General features: G+C 35.1%; 1 protein-coding gene and 1 long non-coding RNA gene across 39 annotated transcripts in view; one reads left to right on the top strand and one right to left on the bottom strand.

The window, feature by feature from the left end:
* Positions 1-19,594, top strand: part of TRDN (triadin) — a 232,834-nt gene that overhangs the window by 91,083 nt on the left and 122,157 nt on the right. For all 32 annotated transcript variants that reach the window (XM_086876943.1, XM_086876924.1, XM_086876942.1 and 29 more), the window contains one exon: positions 10,769-10,846. In XM_086876943.1, the coding sequence (XP_086733069.1) occupies positions 10,769-10,846 (78 nt within the window). The remainder of the gene's footprint in view (positions 1-10,768; positions 10,847-19,594) is intronic.
* On the bottom strand, positions 697-18,378 carry LOC111927211 (uncharacterized). 7 transcript variants are annotated; one of them, XR_002863452.2, is made up of 6 exons: positions 18,227-18,378; positions 16,454-16,675; positions 16,095-16,140; positions 6,883-7,329; positions 3,410-3,516; positions 697-1,186 (listed from the first exon to the last, which is right to left on the bottom strand). It is a non-coding gene; the product is annotated as an uncharacterized LOC111927211 (long non-coding RNA). The 7 variants fall into 7 exon arrangements; XR_002863450.2 differs by lacking the exons at positions 697-1,186; positions 3,410-3,516 and adding an exon at positions 14,241-14,339 and having other exon boundaries at positions 4,761-7,329; XR_015283175.1 differs by lacking the exons at positions 697-1,186; positions 3,410-3,516; positions 6,883-7,329 and adding exons at positions 13,723-13,794; positions 14,241-14,339.

Here is a 19,594-nt window from a genome sequence, read left to right as displayed (position 1 = left end):
CATCCCACAGAGGCAAAACAACTATCCATTATTCCCAGTTTATATCATCCCACTGTGAGTCAGAGCCAGATGCTGGCACATGAAGCTGCATCTGTCAACACTCTTATGGCACTTCATTGTAACTTGGCCAAAAAATTTCAAACTACTCCCTCTCTTGGAAACAGCTACAAAGGGAATGTGTGGCATTTGCTTCTGCAGAAAGGAATGGATGTCTTTGATAGTTCACTGCAAGGCGTTCTGAGGGTCAAAATTATGTGATACAAGAGAAAGCAAAAAACTTTTGCTGGTGTAAATGAGTCTAAATCTTTAATTTTAATGAAAGCAAACCAATTTAAGTCGGGAAGACAGAGAGATTAGAGTAACAAAATTATTCTCACACTTGCATTATGTTTTACTCTTATGTAAATGTATTGTATTGTTATGTGTTTATTGTATGTAGTGTATAGTTATGTATTACTACTATTTAGTATTATAAACATTTCACATAGTTCAGTAAACAAGTTTCAAGGATGAAGGATGATTTCAATGGAGGATCATCAAAAGACTCAACTACTTTAATTTTGAAAAGTAAGCTATTTACTAAAGTAAGCTTTAGAAAATAAAGACAAAAGTTAAATGCCAATGCTTCTCCTAAACAGCTAATAGTAAACTAATGGTTTCCTACAAAAAAAGGTAAAAATAAGTTTAGCAAGTAACTTTTTAAAATAGTAATTGCATTTAATGACTCATTGTCCTAGCTGATTTCCAGTTAGAATTATTACAACAGATACTGATGTTGCATCAAGTTAAAAAATTGAAGCATTCTAAAGGCAGCTTGAAGCAGCCTCAAAATCACAGGGACAGGTTCTTGTGAGGGAATGTAACTACCCTGATACCTACTGAGAAGTAACACGAGGAACAAAGAGCCCAGGAAGCTCCTGTAAAGCCTTGTTGACAACTTCCTGTCACAGGTAGGGGAGGATCCCACGAGGAATGGTGTCCTGGTTAGCTCAGAGTGACAAACAGGGAAGGCTTTGTCAGAGATGTGAAGGCTGGGGGCTGCCTTGGCCACAGTGACCATGAGATTGTGGAGTTCACCACTGGGCAAGGAAGAAGCAGGGCAGTGAATAATTGTAACCATGGATTTCAGGACAGCTGACTTCAGCCTCTTTAGGGATCTTCTTGGAAGAATCCATGGGAACAGATCCTGTGGGAAGAGGGGTCCAAGAGACCTGGTTGATGTTCAAGGTTCACTTCCTACAGGCTCAAGAATGATGCACCCCAATGGGTGGATCCATCCCAATGCAATGGACGCACCCCAAAGAAACCAAAGAAGGCAAGAGACTTGCTTGGATGAACAAGGAACTCCTGTCATCACTCAAGTGTAAGCAGGAAATACACAGGAGATGGAAGCAGGGTCAGGCCACTTGGAATGAATATAGGGAGGGTGTCAGAGTGAGCTGAAGGCTCCATCATAGAGTTGCTTAAACTAAACCAGACGGCCAACAGCATCTTAAATACCAACCATTTCAGCAAAGCAGGAATCCTACATGGGTTTCAAGTGAACATTAGTCTTTGATGAGATAAGATAATCCACAATCTTCTCCTTCAGTCAGTTTTATAAACCCAGGTTATATAACTCTAAAATTATAAGTGAGCTAATGAATCTGTTGCCTTTAGAATATAATTCTGAATATACTTAGGGAAGTTAATCACCATACATTGAATCTCTCTCAGCTTTAATGACAAGGAAAATAGCTGACATCTATCCAATGTGCCTTTAAACACCTCCTGATGCTGAATACACTGAAACATCATGAAGGAGGGAAAAATGTGTTCTGAAGGGCTTCCAGCTTTCTCCTGCATTTTTTGCTAAAGAGGAAAAACCTGTATCTCTATTGTGAAACTAGAAGTTACTCTTCCATCCCAATACAGAATTCTATGCTGTCTCTGCTGGAAAATGAGGAGGCTAATTTTCAACAAAAGTAAAAAAAATACCATATGACATAGATAAAAAGAGCATAGAAAGGATCTACAAATACTTTGACAGGATACATTCCATCATGAAGCACTTCAGCTTAGCAAGAATTCCTCACCTCTTCTGGTCTGAGAATATGAAATGCAACAGACAGAAGAGCGTTCAGCTTTGGCCTAAGCAACATGTGCTCTCCCTGACTTGTTCTATGCCCACTTATTTATGCATCTCATCTGCAGTCACTGGGACTGTAATCTGTGGCAGATCCATTCCTTTCACCATTCTCTCTTCAGGTGAATCTTTTTGTGATGTCACCTTTCTTCCTGCATATATCTGTCCTGTCGAAAAGACATATAACTTATGACATACACCTAAAATGAGTCAAAACCATTTTTTCTTCATCAAGAACCTCTATTCTTCCCTCTGACAACTCACCTTCATTCCTATTGTTTCACTTTCTCCTTCAATACACCCAGTATTATCTGACAAAGTAAATAACACAGATTTCAGAAAGTGTTCAATGCTCACATTATACCTAAAGTCTTTTCTATACGTGACATTCATTCATATAACTGTTAGCAATTTGGGGAGCAGTGTGTTACCAGACAGTATTTACAGTATGAAAAATCATGTGTGGCTCTTTTAGTCCTGGAATATTTTGGTGTCATGAAGCTTCATCTTTATGGACAACTGCAAAATAAAATGTCTGCAATTCATTGCACCTCACTTAGATACCCAAAAGTTAATTGCCCAGCTTTAACCTTTAGCTGTCTTTATAGCCAGTGGTATGAAATGGAGGCCTCCAGAGGACAATTTCATCCTAAGAAAGATGCCTAAGATAGAAAAGATGAATCACCCTTTGAAAGTACCAATTTCTCTCCATTTACTATAAATGGATCCCTTGGGTGACTTATCTAGATATAACTGTCTGAAAGTTAACTTTTAAATGTCTGGTAGTGAGAGAGCCTACATACATTCAAGAAATATGCTTCAACAGTGCAAGCAAGAATTTTGTTCAAATGAAGACTTGAAATGACAAGTTTTCTATAAGATTTCAAATTATATTAATAGGAGCAGCTGTTGACTCAATCAAGGAAACTGTCGTGCCACTTGGGCAAAAAATGCATTCCAGTTGCTATAGTGTTTTGGGAGTGAGTGAAAGGGGAAAAGAAGAAATAGAGAGAGAACTACTCTCTATCTATTTATCTCTTTCTATATATCTATCTGTGGAAGATATTCCCTGTCCAAATGATTCAAACAAAAGAAACCTAAACAATTTTTGCATCAGAACAAAAGCTCAGCATTTAGAACTTCCACTTTCATAGACTCTAAGATTTGGAATTTTTAGTTGCTGTGTGCTCACAATGTTCAATTTTTGGTTTTTTATTTTTTTTTATTTTCTGTTAGATCCATTTATAGATTCAATGGAAAGACATGGTAAGTTAAGTCACTTACCCAAAAATCATGTAGGATGACTTGACCACAAGAGTTAAAACTTATGACAGTGAATCCCAAGACCCTTTGTCCTAAAAATAACTTATTTAAAGGATACAACATCTTCCCTGGCAAAATTAAAGAGAAAGAGAATCAGTAGTTACCAAGACATTATTGGTTTAAAATAATCATTATCTCCAGTATTGCAGGTTTTTCTTCCAGTATTTCTCATAACTACAGCCATGGCACTTAGCTCCCTGTGATTTCAGTGGGAGTGAATAAACAGGAGTTAGGAGCCAACACCTCTGTATCTTTGGGCCCTCCTCTGATATTTGATCTAATAAAACCACTCAGTTGTTTTCCCTCTAACTTCAGGCTGCATTATTGAAATTCTAACTTCTGAAAAATGGCTATGGATTCACTCTCTTAGGTGATTGTCAAGTATAGACAAGACAGGTAACATAATTGTTAACTTCCTGTTTGTCTCCATCTAGAAAGAGACTCGGAGATATGAAAAGCTTTGTGGCTTGGGGAAGAGAGAAACATGGATTTAGTTTGACTTCCAGTGATTTCTATATAAAATATATTAATTATCCACAAATATATGCAATTAAAATTATTAAGATTGTAATAAGATTATTTGTAAATTTGAAATTTGAAAATTTGAAAAATTGTAATTTTACTTGTAATTTGATTTTACCATGTTAGGCTGTTTTTGTTTTGCAAAAACTGGCATATGCACTCTTTCTTGAAGACAACATAAAGTATTAGCATTCTTGCAGCAATCACTTTTAGCTTTTCTGACTTTAGCTGTTTCTTAGATGTAGTTGGACAAAGAATGGTTGAAACAATGACATGTACAGATAAACCAAATACAAAGAACACAAATTACTAGGCAATGCTCACATGGCATAGTCAGTGTCTGTTACTTTTTGTCATAACAGCTTATAACGTCCCTCTGTTCTGTTTAATTGTTAGCTGCAAGTATTTAGCTGCAGTCTTTTCTTTTCTTGTTTTAATTGGATACTTCATATTGTGAAAAAAAAAGCGCTTCTATGCCAACTCCTGATATTCATGTTGATTATGCTCGGGGTCACTGTATATGATACAGATTTATTAAAGGTTATTTGGGGAGAGAGAGAAAGACTGAAAATGTATTTTCATTTTATAATCTGCCTTTACAGTCCTTTTGTACTTCACTATGCATATAATAACCCATCATTACCACACAATAACCCACAATTTTCTCTGTCCTGGTACTTAGTTCTCTGAGATCCATCTTTCAATATTTCAAAGCATAACATGTAGGTTTATTTTTACCTGCTAACTGCCCATGACAAATAATGTGAGGAAGTGGAGGCAGAAAATTCAATTCTCGGTTTTTTCAATTCAATTTTATTTTAATGTCAGGAAAGGCTGTGTGATTTCTTACTTAACATATAATGACTAAACTGTTAATGCTTAGCTCTTAACTCCTTAATGACTTCAGTCTTCTGAACATAAAAAATAGAACAGTGTTCACAAATATGGATTGAGCGAAAGAGTGATTTTGTGGTAAAAATCTATGTAAGGGAGTTTTCAACAGATATATTTTTTTAAATAGATTAAACTGCAAGCTCTGTCATGCAGCTATACTGTGTTGCACACGTTTCTGGACCCATAGTATCTGCTTTAAGTCAACACAGAAAAGAAACCCAAAACAACAATAACTCTACCCACGCCTCTATTGCCAACCTCATTTGTACACTTTCTATGCACACTTGCATTGTGTGAGATACAAATGCATAGGAAAAAAAAAATATATCAAACAAATTCCCAGCTGTGACTTTAATTGGATTTGGTGTCTGAGTGAAAACATAGCAACTGATGTTCACACAACCTCCAGGAGTCTGCAACAATGATTCTCACACCTGTTTAATTACCAAATCAAGTATTTTCTGTTCAGAAACAACACTTAACCATGGTAGAAATTTGGAATTAGATGATCTTCAATGTCTCTTCCAACCCTAACCTTTCCATGATTAATTCTAAATAAATATTTATATATATTTATATGTTCAGGCATGCACGTGTATATAGCATATATTATATTATTACTACATAAATATATAGGAATCCATCATCAACATCAAAGGATGAATTCAAATCTTTATGTAATAAAAATAGAAGTCTATCAAGTTGCTGCTACTTATTGTTTGGTGCCTTGAGAAATTTAATCCTTCCCTTTACTCCCTTTCAAAAGAACATTTAGAATATCAGTCTGCATCCTTCCTTCCTGCACCCTCAGTTTTAACCTACTGGTCCTTGCTTTCAGCTTAATAGATAGATGGAGCTCCAAGGCTGTTTGGTTTTTTGTGTAGAGCTGGTTTCATTGTCTGTGTGTAGAGGGAGTATCTCACAATAATGTGCTTTACTTGTAAGACTTTATGTAGGGTTTCAAAATTATTTGTGATATTGTTAATGGATTTTAAATATGTAGATATAGTGGGACATGGCTAGATAGATAAATTTGTCATTACCCACATAATCTCTCATTTTCTTCTTTTTTTATGCATTGCAAAAGAAACTGGCTGAAAGTCAGTGTGACATAATACTAAAATTTAAAAGATTGCATTGCTACTGGAAATTACTCCATATATTGTAGCATAGGTTTTTCTTAATTAATATCATCGACTTTATGCAAAATCACAGCTTTGCTTTATGTTGGGCAATTAAGCATTTAATAAAGAGCCACATCCATAGCGCAATTAAAAAACTGAAATATATGTTGGCTAAAATATGCTTTCTTAAAAGTCTCATTTTATGATTCATCAATTCCATCTCCCCCTGTCAAAAATTCAGTTCCAAATAGGCCATTAAAATCATGTTCAAAATGGTTTTTTCCTATTTGACATAATTTTGTTATGTGGCCACATCTAGATTGCTAAATCAAATTCAACTCAACTGTTCTCTCTCTGAAGGTGATTTTTTTCTCTCTTAGAGAGATCCACATCCAGTACACTTCCTCAAGGTCAGAATGGGCTGGATGTATCTCAGTTATCTACTGAGAGGGGTCCCTGGCCCCTGCCAGTTCCTGAGCTGAGCCAATGATTTTTTTAAACTTTGCTGTTTGGCACAAGTCAAAGTTGTCAGAGGCTATCCAAAAATGTGTTGCAGGATATGTACTTCTGAATTCCAGAGTCCAGTAATGTTCCCAGGCACCATTTACTTGCCTGTGTGTATGAAATCTCTGTGTCACAGTGTGTTCCTTAGGAAAGAATGCCTATACAGGGAATCAGTATTTTATTTCAAGTAATGCATTCCAGGAAATGAGCAATTGCATTGTTCAGTACAGTTACACAATCTCACCTCTTGATCCTCAGCTGCTCTTTCTCAATGAAAAACTGTTTGCTCCTGGTTTTTCATGCACACATACCGAGCAGGGAAACCCTTCCCCAGGAGAGCCATAGCCTAGTGTCTGGAGAGTGATGACTGAAAGCTGGGAAGAGACTCACCTTTAACTTGTAGCAACTTACTCATCAAAACTGTAAGCCTGGGCAAAGTGGTTGGACTCCATTATGTTTTCAGTCCTCTAAAAGCATATTTGGCAGTCTTGCCTCATTCTGCTTATCCATGTCTTGTTCCAACATTCATTAAACATTTGATTGGAATTCACTTATCATAACAAATGGCTCTGCAAAGACAATTACTTTATTCGAATTATTTTTACTATCACTAGAGAATGATGTCACATCTGAAAAGAATGAGATTTATCTGACGATAAATGAGAAACTGTAACAGAGTGTTGGTGCTTTAGGACTACAGGATTCCTTCCATTTAAGTAACTGGTATATGGATATGAGGAAATGAACAGTCACAGGAATGGTATTTCCACATATTGCACTCTGTGATGGCATTATTTTTCTCCATATCCAATTGGAATATTCACCAGTCTGAAATGCCTGTAATATAATAAAAATAGTAATAATAAAATTTTCAGTCTTTTATCTTTTTATCTAGAAAGATATATTTAGACATTTCATTAAGGTCACTGCAGACAAATTGAACTCAGAAGATCAGGAAAGAAAGAAAACTCACGTAATTTGGTATTATCATAAGAAATCAATTTATACACAATATTCAAACATGACATTTTTGACACATGCAGAAAGATATTTCCTAGATTGGGAAAAGTAAGGTAATTAAAGTTTGTCTTGTATGCCCTATCATGCAATAAGAAATCTAAAATATTAATAAACCAAGTCAGGATTAATTTCTTCAAGACATCTCAAGCAATTTGATAAACACTGATGACAGAAGTTTCCCAGAGCTTGAGGACTGTAGCTGATTTTCAATGAAGTATTCATATTACCTAAAGTTCTAAACCTTCTGCTCATCCTTGCAGACAATTTCTTTCCTTTCAGGCTGTGGAGGAAGGTACTCGTGTCTTAATGTGACACTTTTTCCCCTGGTGAGATCATTCCCATAAGTTTAAATCCAAAATATTTCACTCTTTCAAGTTTTATCAGATGTAACTTGTTGACAGTTGTTTACAATATCATATGTGAAGGAGATACCTATACCACAACTACATGGACAGGTGACACATGGAAATGCGAATTGACTCTAGGGACAAATTGGCATAGAAATGCATGCACATTTTTGTGCTTGGAATTACATATTTTGGAGAAATCAAAAGCTAATTTTTTATTTATTTCTTTTTTAAAGCAGTTTAAATGAGCCTTAGTTGCTTATCTCATAGCAGTAAAATGAAGGCTATGTTTGAAGTTAGATGCAAATAACTATGCAATGCTTTTTGTGGCTGCATTTTTAAAGCTGTGACATAAGTGTATGTCCAGTAATAATAGTGCTAATCTGAATAACAACTTCTCGTAATTCATGGACTAATCTGATTGTCCACTGAGAGCATTGAAAACATCCTGCCTTCCTCTCATTTACATCATGTATGTGTCCAACTGGCCACTGCTAGAGTCAAGATAGTAGACTTCATTAATACTAATGGTCTGATCTGTTGAAGCCAATTCCTCATTTCTATTTATCAGTTCTCTGTGCTAGAGAAAACCACTTGTTCTTTATAACTTAAAGAGGAGAGAAGAAAGAAAAGAAAAGAGGTTTGACTTAGGTTATCCCCTTTAACATATTTCATCAAAAGAATGGATAAAATATTTATTCATTTACTGTCCTTTACATTCCCATCAAAGTGAATAGAGAGACATTTAATAAGACATGGAAACATTAAAGAAGCCTTTTATCAGAGTGGATTGGAACCTGCTCTGAACAAACATTTTGGCCTAAGGGAAAGGTTTTGATCTGTGAAGCTTAAATGTAAAACACTCTCATATTGGATCATGTGGTCAATTTGCATGAAATAAATTATTTTCTTAAAACTTGTAAAGCTATAAAATAGAACTTGACATGTCATTAGCAATAAGTGGTATCATACTGGCATTATGTGCACGCTGGTGCAATCATTAGAAAACTGCTGCCACAGCAAAGCACAGGAAGATAATGGGGCCAGTCCACAATTTGACCTAGAGGAGTTAGATCATTGCTCCATGCTGTAGATACCACACTGCAGTCCAAATTATTGACTATCATTCATCATTACTCATCTACTCAACATTCTGAGCCACTGTCCTTTATCCTATTTCACAAAAAAAAAATGTCCAAGTTATCATTTTTTTTCTAACTGGGTAATAGGTGGTCTAGTTTTAAAAAGGATGAAAAAAATGAAAGAATAAAAAATGGAAAAAATAGAATTAGTGTTTATTGCAGGATCAAATGTAGAAGGAAAATAAGATTACCCATTCTTCATTAATTGCTATGTTGTTTCTTGTTTTTATTCTGAACTGGAAATTCAGGCACTAAGGTTTCTGTGTGTTGACATGGTTATGAATATAACTTTTCTGTTCTGGTTGGCAGCAAAGGTAATCAGCAGCTCATTAGTTCAGTTTGCAAGTTCAAGAATATTTTTTTCAGACATAAAGAATTTGGAAAATCATGGCTAGGCATCTGGATTCCTGAAACTTGCCTAATATTTATTTTAAGGCTATAACTATTCTGTGATGAGATGGGTAAATACCCACTTAGGTTTATTGCCAATACAGGCAATATGTGGAAATATAGGATTATTACAGTTTGCAGCAAAGCACCTTCAATATGTTGGTTTTATCAACGTGTTAACGTTTTGTCAGTGTCTCAGGCACACATCAAGTTTGAACATCTCTGTGTTTGATATTTTATACAAATTATGGGACAAACTGAACCACATGCTTGCAAATTATGTGCCTGCAATTGTACATATGTTGATGAGATGCAATAACATTAAGTCCATGATGCTCAAATCCCACTGCTGTCTTCAGATGATGTTTTTCTCATGCATTCCCCATGAGTATACACACCTTTGCAAAACAAGAGGGGTAAGTAAGATGCTGCAGTTTCCAAGGCCCATTAAAACCTTAATTTCTTTTTTATCATCAAGCATGAGGCATGGTTTTGAGTTTCTGATGTGAAGCTTGAGCTGAGATTTAACAGCTGGCTTGCATGTGGACTCTGGTGAATTGAATGTATGCTGGTGTTTATGACTGAATCAATATTATATTTAAGTACTTAATATTATTTCTCAGGTCACAAAGACTTTCCAAATGACAGTGACAGGGTAGCTACTGAGACTAAATGCTAGTGAAATAAAGGAAACATGGGAACTTCAAATGTCATAAACTAGAAAATAAGCATAAGCAATATAAGAGTACATTAAATATTTTTGTGAATCTGTGAAGAAATGAAGAGTGTTTTGTACAAAACATGATATCTGCACATAGGCAAAGACAGTACAGAAAGTCCCAGGTGAACACTGAGAGAGTAGAGGTGTTTCATTCAGCAGCTGGAATCAGAACCTCATCAGTGTTTACAATGCATGACCCGGTTGGTATTGGCTAATTAGGAATAATCCTTAAGGATGAGAAACATCATAATTTTTACTGGTGTATCCAGGAGCTCATAATAAGTGGACTTGAGGGAGCAACTGAAGATCATTTGTTTGACAGAAGAAAATAAGACTTTGCTGTAGAAGAGCATGAATATGTAACCTTATTATCATACTATTATTATTCTCTTTTGAGTCTAAGGAAGAAAAACAGAACTGTAGCATTTCAGCATATGTTTGAGTCACTTGGACTTCATTGGTTTCAAATGTGACTCTAAAAAATAAATTACTTTGTTGAGAAATAAATTTCCTTCTTATAGTGTCTGGAAGATATTAGCTTTTGTGAACACTAATACTTTTAACATGAACAATTTTGAAGGGAGCTCAGCCTCCCAGTGAAGCTGCTCAGCCTGTAGGTGAATACATTTTCTATGTTTCTTAACCTGTATTCTTAGGTGCAGGACATAAGGAATTCATACCACCTCGTCTTCTTCTAGAACACAGTCCAAGAAAGAAACCAGCAGCCATTGAAGGTAAGTCTGAGTTTGTCTGCCTTTATTGGCTTCTACTTATTGACTGTTCTAATGTTAGGGGGTTTTTTTGTTTTGTTTTTTTTTTTTAAATATAACATATATTTTATATATATATATAATATAAAGTAAAAATATATAATTTCAGTATATATATTTGAATTTAAATTTTATATATATTTATATATATAAAATAATAGGAAAATAAAAATAATATTTTTTAAAATATAAAAATTATATATATATATATATAAAATACAAAAGTGATCACATTACTAGGCCTGGGACAGGAATGACATACTGACATATGTATGATAAAATGTAAATATTCCTTATAGCAGTCTCACAGATGGCTTGGGGCATTTCCTGAGTGAAACAGATTACAGGATTGAGGCCTAATCTGTAAAATGCTTTGCATGGCATTCAGCCATAACTTGCTATCTAACTATAAACATAATCAACATTAGCATCTTAATATTCTATGGATTATTCTTTCAGCTATTATTATTCAGTCATTTTTCTGCGCATTATTTGTAACAATGAATGTGGTATGACTGGCTCTGCATTTATCAACCCTGTTGCTATTGTTAAAACTACTGAAAGAGAAACACAAAGTCACATCTTACATTCAAACGATTAAAACATAATCCCTGTGATTGAATTATATTGTTTATAGTCTTATCATTGCAGTAGAGTGGTTGAAATATTCATTTTAGTTTTAAGAAGAACAATGTCTGTGGACTTAGAACTACAACTGCAATATATGCTCTTGGTCTTTACACCATACAACTTCATAGTACAAAACACCTGAGCCTTTTCGTGTAATTATGTAGCAATTTTCATATGACACTTGAGTCCTTCAGTCACACCATGGCACTTGATAATTTCCCTCATAGAGATCTTAGTTCTACGTTACACAGAAAACAATTGCAGTCTAAGAGAAAAACAGATGGGGTGGCAGCAGAATAAGTAACAAGAGCTACAAAATTTCCTGCATTTGAAAGCAGGAAATGAGGCTTAGGTTTGTCCAGGACCCACGACTGAAACAAAGTGTTAAATTAATTAGTTATTTCTGTAATGTGATTATTGTGACTAAGAACATTTGGATAAAAATTGTTATGTGACTTATTATGTCTTTCCCCCCAAAAACTCTTTACCTCAAATGATTATTTCTTTTTAAACATGCTGTTTAAAGGAGTATAAAATTGTGATAATTTTGAAAAAGATAAAAATCTATTTTTAGATTTTCTGTCCTGCTTATTTTAGGAAAATACTTGAACCCTGCTAATCAGAAGAAAGAAGTCCCTACAATGTTGAATTCTGATATCTGTCAATTAACCATAATGGAAAAAAGACATAATGGAACAAGGCTGACACATTTGCTGAGTGATAAACTTAATCTTTAAATATAACTATTACACAAGATGAACTAGCATCGAATTAACATTAGATTCTGATTTTCAAAATCATGAGGAGCATGCAATTACTGCAATTGCACATAGAAATTACTATTTATGACCAGTTACACATTTGTGTGTTTCATTAGCTCATTTATGCATGCAATTCAGGTAATTTGGAATGTAAATTAGACACCCATTTGGCAACGAAATTTGGGGGAGATTATCTGCTCAGAACCATATAACTAAATTCTTTTTAAGGCTCAAGGCCGGTCACTAGGATGCAATACTTTTCATACAAGAGATTTGGAGGAAATGAGGAAGGCAGAATTACTTGTAAAACACTGCCATGAAAAACTGTTATGTGGTGCTGTTCTGTGTTTTCCATATGTGAGAAAATATGCCACAATGTCTTGGGGAACCCTAAACCCTGAAGCTCTATTTTAGCCCTAGGGAAAAAAAAAAACCAAACACACAAAAAGCTAATTTATGAGAATATTTGGGAAAATGTCAGAAGGGAAAAAAGGAGTAGGCAGACATATTTAAATCTTTAAAATAGCTGAAGAGACACCTGTATGTGACTTCTTAGTGCTTAGATACTTTTTATGACTGATACATCACCAAATATCACTGATCAGGAGAAGGGACAGATTGAAACAAAAGATTCTTCTTATAAATGTAGTTGAAAATAGTATCACAAGTTTTCAGAATAGAGAACAAATAGGAGCATTTTTTTAATTGAAAAATATACTTTATATAACATCAAAGACTGTCTTAGCCTTTGACAGAAGAAACCAGATCTGAAATAAAGGTAAAACTGTAGGAAGTAACAGAATGTTTATCACACAGAAAATTTATGAAACCAATCTACTTACACCCTAGGCTTTCTAAATCAGTGATATTCAGACTTTATATATGTAACCATGCAGTTGGAGAAGGCTGAAAGGATCTTTCTCTTTTTCTAGATTGACATGTTTTCAGTATCTCTCTATTTTGCCACAGCTGCCTTGGGTAATCTTGGACCATTCTTGTTTTCTGATAAGGTGGAAATAGTGGTGTGTATGTGCCACATATCTCTGATATTTTTAGATTATTTGGTACCTTCAAATAGAACCCTTTTCCTGGATGGTATGCAATGTCCTGTAGAAATTATGCTCTGCTGAATTCTAGAGGCCTAGAAAAAGCATGTATTGCTATTATGTATTAAATCTCGAACTTTTTCTCATTGTCATTACCTTTTTCTCCTCCTTCAGCTCCACTGTAAATCTTTTGGAAAGGGGGTGATTATTTGAGACAATCTCAATTTGTACACTAGATTCTAGTAGTAAGCAATAAATTGCATTGAAGTGTGTGTATGAGTAGAAATTTGCAAATTAGTACAAAGTACTAAGCAAAATGCTTTGTACTAATCTGGTCAGAAAGAAAAGAACACATCATTGTTCTCCTATTTCATGGCTGGTTGGCTTTTTCAAAGATCTTATCGTAAATCTTCAATGAAGACTTTGAATTTTCAGATCACCAACAGAAGAGAATCATAAAACAAAATATAGGCTCCTGTAACAATGAACAAGAGAAAGAAGGTAAAGGAATTTGTAAAGATAAAGGCATTGATATATAACATCTACTTGCATTGCAAGTTTGGAAACCTTGTTTGGTTAACTAGGAAATAAAGAACTAATTTTAAATTGTTATCTTATCTTTTTATGAAGCGTTCACAAGTACTTGGAAGCAGTGTTCTCAGCTTGGCTGACAATGATGCTGCCATGTCAGGACACTAGTGTCACCAGTAATTGGAACAGATCAGTTCTCCATGGCTACCTGAACTTTGAATTTAATATCCTTCTTCTTCCTCGGCTGCAGTCCTCCACACCTGTTTTAATTCTAGATTTCTTTTATTTTGTTATTCACTGACATCCTAAAACTTCTCTGCAGTGTATACTGTTTCTCTGTGATTCTCCTTCTTAGGTCTTGAACTTTTGTTCAGCTCACACAGCTCTCACCTTCCTCCATTTCCACATTCACATGAAAAAGACTTTCCTTTCTGATCATCCTCCCATGTTTCCCTCTCTGACATGGCAGGGTAATGGCCCAGGAAGACACTGCAGTTAGACAAGTGGGAAAACAAAGGTCAGAGGCTTAGCTAGTTATCAGTGAATCTGTTAATTGTTCCAGAATAGCATGTCTTTGTCTTCTCACAAGACCACAGCACATTTGTGAGAAGCCTGTATCAGAATCCTTCTGGTGGAACGAATCTTAATGTATATGGTATATGATCTCAAGCAGACCTATGTTCTTTACTGCTTTGAAGAGCACTGTATCACAAAAAACATTGAACAGCATTGTATCTGAGTATGATTTTTCAAGTTATATTGTCCTAAAAATCTGTTCCTGTATCTTTGAGTAGGAGAGCATTTATCATGGAAGAGTCATCAACATTACCATTCTGATCTGCTAATGAATTGTGACAAGCTCTCAAATATCCCCCTTCCTTCCTTGACTGAAGTATACTGGCCATTCCTTGCCATCTTGATGGCATCTGTGATATTAAGTGAGGCATAAAAACTAAAAAAAAAAAAAAATTCTCTGTAATATCTTCAGAGGATCTACGAGGAAAAAAAGTATTTTCTCTAGGTCATTGAATCCTCTAATTACAAATTTTGCAGAATGCAATAAAGCAAGCTGCTGTGAAATGTGTTTAACTTCCCCCAAAACTCCTGTGGAGGCTAAATTTGCAACTGCATCTGTGTTGCTATATAGAATGTACACTATCCGACTATCTTAAGAATTTCTTGTCTATATCTCTGTTCATGAATATAACATTAGTGGATATAACCAAGAATATCTAAATTACTAAAGTCAATACAAATTCTGACAAAGCTCCCTTGATGTACAGGAGTGTATAAATCTTGTAGAAATCAATTTGCTTCTGTACAGTCTGTCAATGTCTGCCTTCTCTTCTGTACATGGATTGTTCCATAAAAAAACTCTGTTTTTCTTCTATTCTATAGAATCTATTACCCTTTAAAAAAATCGTTTCAGTGAGAGATTGTGAATCAAGACATAACAGAACCCTTTAAAAAAGGCACAATTTTTAAAATTTTCTCCCCATTTAGAGTATTCTTAATAATAATGACATGAGTTGTGGATGAAAATCCATTTGTCAGGTAATTTTTTAATCCAAGGGAGATTAAAAACAGAAAAAAAAAAAGAAAAGAAAAAATATTCCTATTAGAAATATTGTAATACAATGGGTTAGGTTTAATCTATGATGATGATGATGAACAGTTTAGTTAGCTCTAATGCATTGCTATATACACAGCATAATAAGTTTTTTAAGAAATATGGGCCTTATAACTCCAAGAGTCTGTACTGAGGACAGTAAAACCTTTGAAACAATATGAACAAGGTTTCAAAGTGAGCTATTTAATGATTTAAATTAGACATTTAAGCAGTAATTTCTAATGATTTAGCAAGGATGAAAAAACCCCTAAATCTTCACTGTTTGAGAAAGCCCTTGACATTTTCCTTAATGACATGAGGCTCTTCTGTACTACTTTTATTCTGTCATAAAATTTAAAAAGTTAAACAGACATGAGAGAAAAGCTTACTAGTGTAAGAAAAAATGCGTATTAAGATATGTATATTTTGATTAGGCATACTATTTTCTCATAATTTATAATAATACAAATTAAAATGTTAGAGTATGCTTTTGAAATAAATATTCACCAAACTCTACCTAATAAAACACAAACGAGTACCTCTGAAGATTACTTTAACTTTTCATAGTGGTTTTTAAATGTTAGAAAAACAATAGTCTTTTGCATATATTGCACCCGCAAATGGAAAATACTTACTGGGATTAAGTTAATCTGGGCTTTCAAAGGCTGAACTCCCATGTGTCTTTGGAAAGAAAAAGGAAACTCTTACAAAAGAGGTTCTGAATAACCTCATCATCCCATTATTAAAGCTCAGACATTCTTACTCTAAAGCATAAAAAGTATCATCAAAACCCTTCCCAGCACTGGTAACAGAATTGGTCCTGACATTGATTCCTGTTGTCCAGGAGGAATGTCAGTCACAAGGAAGGAGAAGGCTAGCCAAGCTACCTTAGCTGTGTTGGTTTGGCTCTCACTGGTAAAGGTGGTACCATAAAAAATCAGTTTTCCCCTGGGAATTTGAGTATTCATCATAATCACATTTGCATCATATTTACCATTCACCATTATCCAGTGGAGTTTCTGTTGCTCGTCTTGTTATGGAAGTTGGTCTGTCCTCTATTTTGACTTGTCGTGCATACTCTGGCTTCATCTCACTTGTATTCTTATTCCTCTGCTCCACACTGTGCTGTTTAGTGAGGGCAACATATGGCCCATGCTATTAGCAAAGAGTTCTGGTGCTTAATGCAACAGAGCCATGAAAAAGGAGTCTATAATCACTGCAGGAAGAAATAAGAAACATTTATGCAGGTCACATGAAAGCATTAGGAATTTCAAGCATGATATTTCTATTGCATAGATTCTGCAGACCTCAAAAATATCTCCATAAGCAATCTTCACAGCTGCCAAAGAGTGTTTCAGACTGGGATTTGAAAGCAGTTTTGAAAAAGGAAAATTGAGCTGGAGTGATTGCCTAGGTCTTCAGGGTGCGCTGTATCTCCAGTGATCTGTGTGCCCCAAGAGTCCTCTACTTGCCCAATATGAAAATAAATTGTTTTTCATTACTCTGCAGAAAAAAAAGGATGGTGTCATTTAGATAGAGCTTTGCAAGTAAGTGCACTTCATTCTGGCCTAAGCACTCACCTGTAAGTTAGAGAGAGCATATGTGTGTGTGTGTGTGTGTGTGTGTGTGTGTGTGTGTGCACGTGTATGTGTTTGTGTGTGAACACAAGCAACTCTTAACAACTTTAGGAACTTTAGATTAATACTGTTTAGTTTCTTTGATCTTTCTCAGCCTTTCAGTAGTTTGGCTGAATCAAGACAGAATTACCTTTCACAGAGAAAGTAACCAGACAAAAAAGGACTCTCTTACCCCAGAAAAGGTGGTTCGTTTTTTATCTCAAAGAGACAGCTAAGGTCAATTTTTACTTGAAATTTAGATTTAATCTTAAAAGTATGAGTTTCCATGACATCCTAAACTAAGCAGAAATATCTTCTGGCATTGTTTATTCATTTCTCCAAAAGCTTTATAACCCTTAGGAGATCTTATTTTGTGAATGGGTGTTAAATTCTTTAGAATTAAAAGTGCAACTGACAGGTCATTGTCAATCTCTACTCTAAGCAATAGGCCAAAGGGAAAGAAAACAAATATCATTAAAAACTGAAATGCAATGAGTTATTTTAATATTTAAAAGGATATCCAACTCCCACTGAAATCAACAGCAAAACTTTTATTGTGTCCAGCAGAGAAAAGATTTCAGTGATGTAGGAAAAAAAAAGAGCAACTATAATCACTTCAAAATTAATAAGGAAACAGAATTTTAGAAATGCAGTTTGTGTTTTGTTTGAATGGTCTTTTAAAATTATACCAATGACAGCTTAAAGTGTACAGAACTGTTTGGAGAAAAATTAAATTAAGTCTTATCCATAATGAAGTCATTGTGTTCAGTCAGAATTGTGGTTTCTCAGGAAAAGCTGAATTAATGTTTGTTTTGTTTTATTTTGTATGTCAGTAAGTATGCATGTGTGTCTGCTGCTCCTGAGTTCTGCCAGGACTAGAATCTGTAGGCAAGAAAAGCTGTTGTAGCATTTCCCAAAGTCAGGCAGTGAATATCCAAAGTCTCTCACAGGAGCTTTCCTCCTGAGATTTCCTGACAGCAGAGTTTTAGATAAATGCAGATATGCCTCATACAAGGATCTGAACTTTAGTAAGCTAATGTGAATCAAAACATCTCCAAACTTCTGTCATTCAGTCCCACTAGTTAGTGCTTGCTACATGCATACCTTTCCACCAGAAGGAATCTGCTGCCGTATTTTGCTTCCCTGCTTACCTCAGTTTCTCAGATGAGATGGGATGAGCTGACAATTCCTTCCAGAATCAGACTTTCCATAAGAACGTGGACCATCTGGCGCAATATGGTAAAGAAGCTCCAAGAGGACTCTCTTCTTCCAGTTCCTGTGCAGCATTCCCATGACACTATGCCCCATAACTCATGTGCATCCCTAAATTTAGATTCCACTCAGCACTGGCAGAGCAGCACACTGGTCTTACCATGCCTGATTTCAAGTGCTGCGTTGTTAGCATGCTTCTGTTATCTCCCCTCCCACCATTGTCCAAGAGCTAGCTGCTCTCCAATGAGAATAACACAAACATGTTGTCAAGATGAGTGGAGGAAATTCAAATTGAAACACCCCTTTCTTGGTCTTCTTCTTGAATTTTACTTGGATTTCTACCGGCCTCAGTCTTTCATCCCTTATTAAAAAATAAATAATTCCATCTCAGAGGTTTCTTTGCTTCAAGGGCTGTTCTGTTCAATCCAGCCACTTTATAAGAATATTACTCTATGCTTCTTTGTATTTTTCACCCAGGAATAATTTTTACCTGAATGTCCCATTCAATAGTACATCACTGCTTTAATTCACAATATTCATGTCCATTGGACTCCTTCTTATGCTACATAAAGCTCAAATTCTGCATGGAGTCTACAGAAAAAAAAAAAAAGGAAAAAGCTTGACTAAATAAAAATCCATTGCTGGCCTTGCTACACTGATTTTGTCATGTACTCTTCCGGCTGCACATATCCCTGTTTCATTCTTGTAAATGTAGGCTTTTTAAGGTGAGGTCTTTTTGTATTCTTATGTCTCACACTGACCATGAAATGTGGCTCAGGACTAGTGCTACTGATGAAAAAATCCTGTTAATTACATTACTAAGAAACAATAGCAATAACAATAGATTTTTCAATAGTTAATTGCCCTTGAATTTCAAATTGTGGTCAATGCCAAACTCTCGAAAGCACCTTGTGTTTCCTTGTGTAACCCACAATTTGTGCATATTATGATCCCTCTCTATGCAGTTGGCCCTTTGTAGTTCTGTAACTGTTTCTAGCTAAAAAAAGTAAGTGCTTTCAATTAACAGATGGGGTTGATATTTTACAGTGCAAGAGACCTGCCTAAGTTCATATTTAATTATTTGCTCTGCATCTTAATTTATCTGTGTACATATCTGCATAGAGCCCACTACATTTACTGCTTCAGAAATTGCAAGTTTTGCTGGTGTTAAATATACAGTTAATATGCAACATTCTAAACGTGAGCTGTTCATATAGAGAGGGAATAAATTTATTCAAGAAATGGCATTACTTAAGTCAGAAATATCCCTTTCTATGGTACCCATTTACCAAGTCCATTGTTCTCAG

Source organism: Cyanistes caeruleus, chromosome 2 (assembly GCF_971803275.1).
Source record: "Cyanistes caeruleus chromosome 2, bCyaCae1.hap1.1, whole genome shotgun sequence".
NCBI classification, from domain to species: domain Eukaryota; kingdom Metazoa; phylum Chordata; class Aves; order Passeriformes; family Paridae; genus Cyanistes; species Cyanistes caeruleus.
Note: the sequence above shows the minus strand (reverse complement) of the source record. Positions and strands in the feature narration are given on the sequence as shown.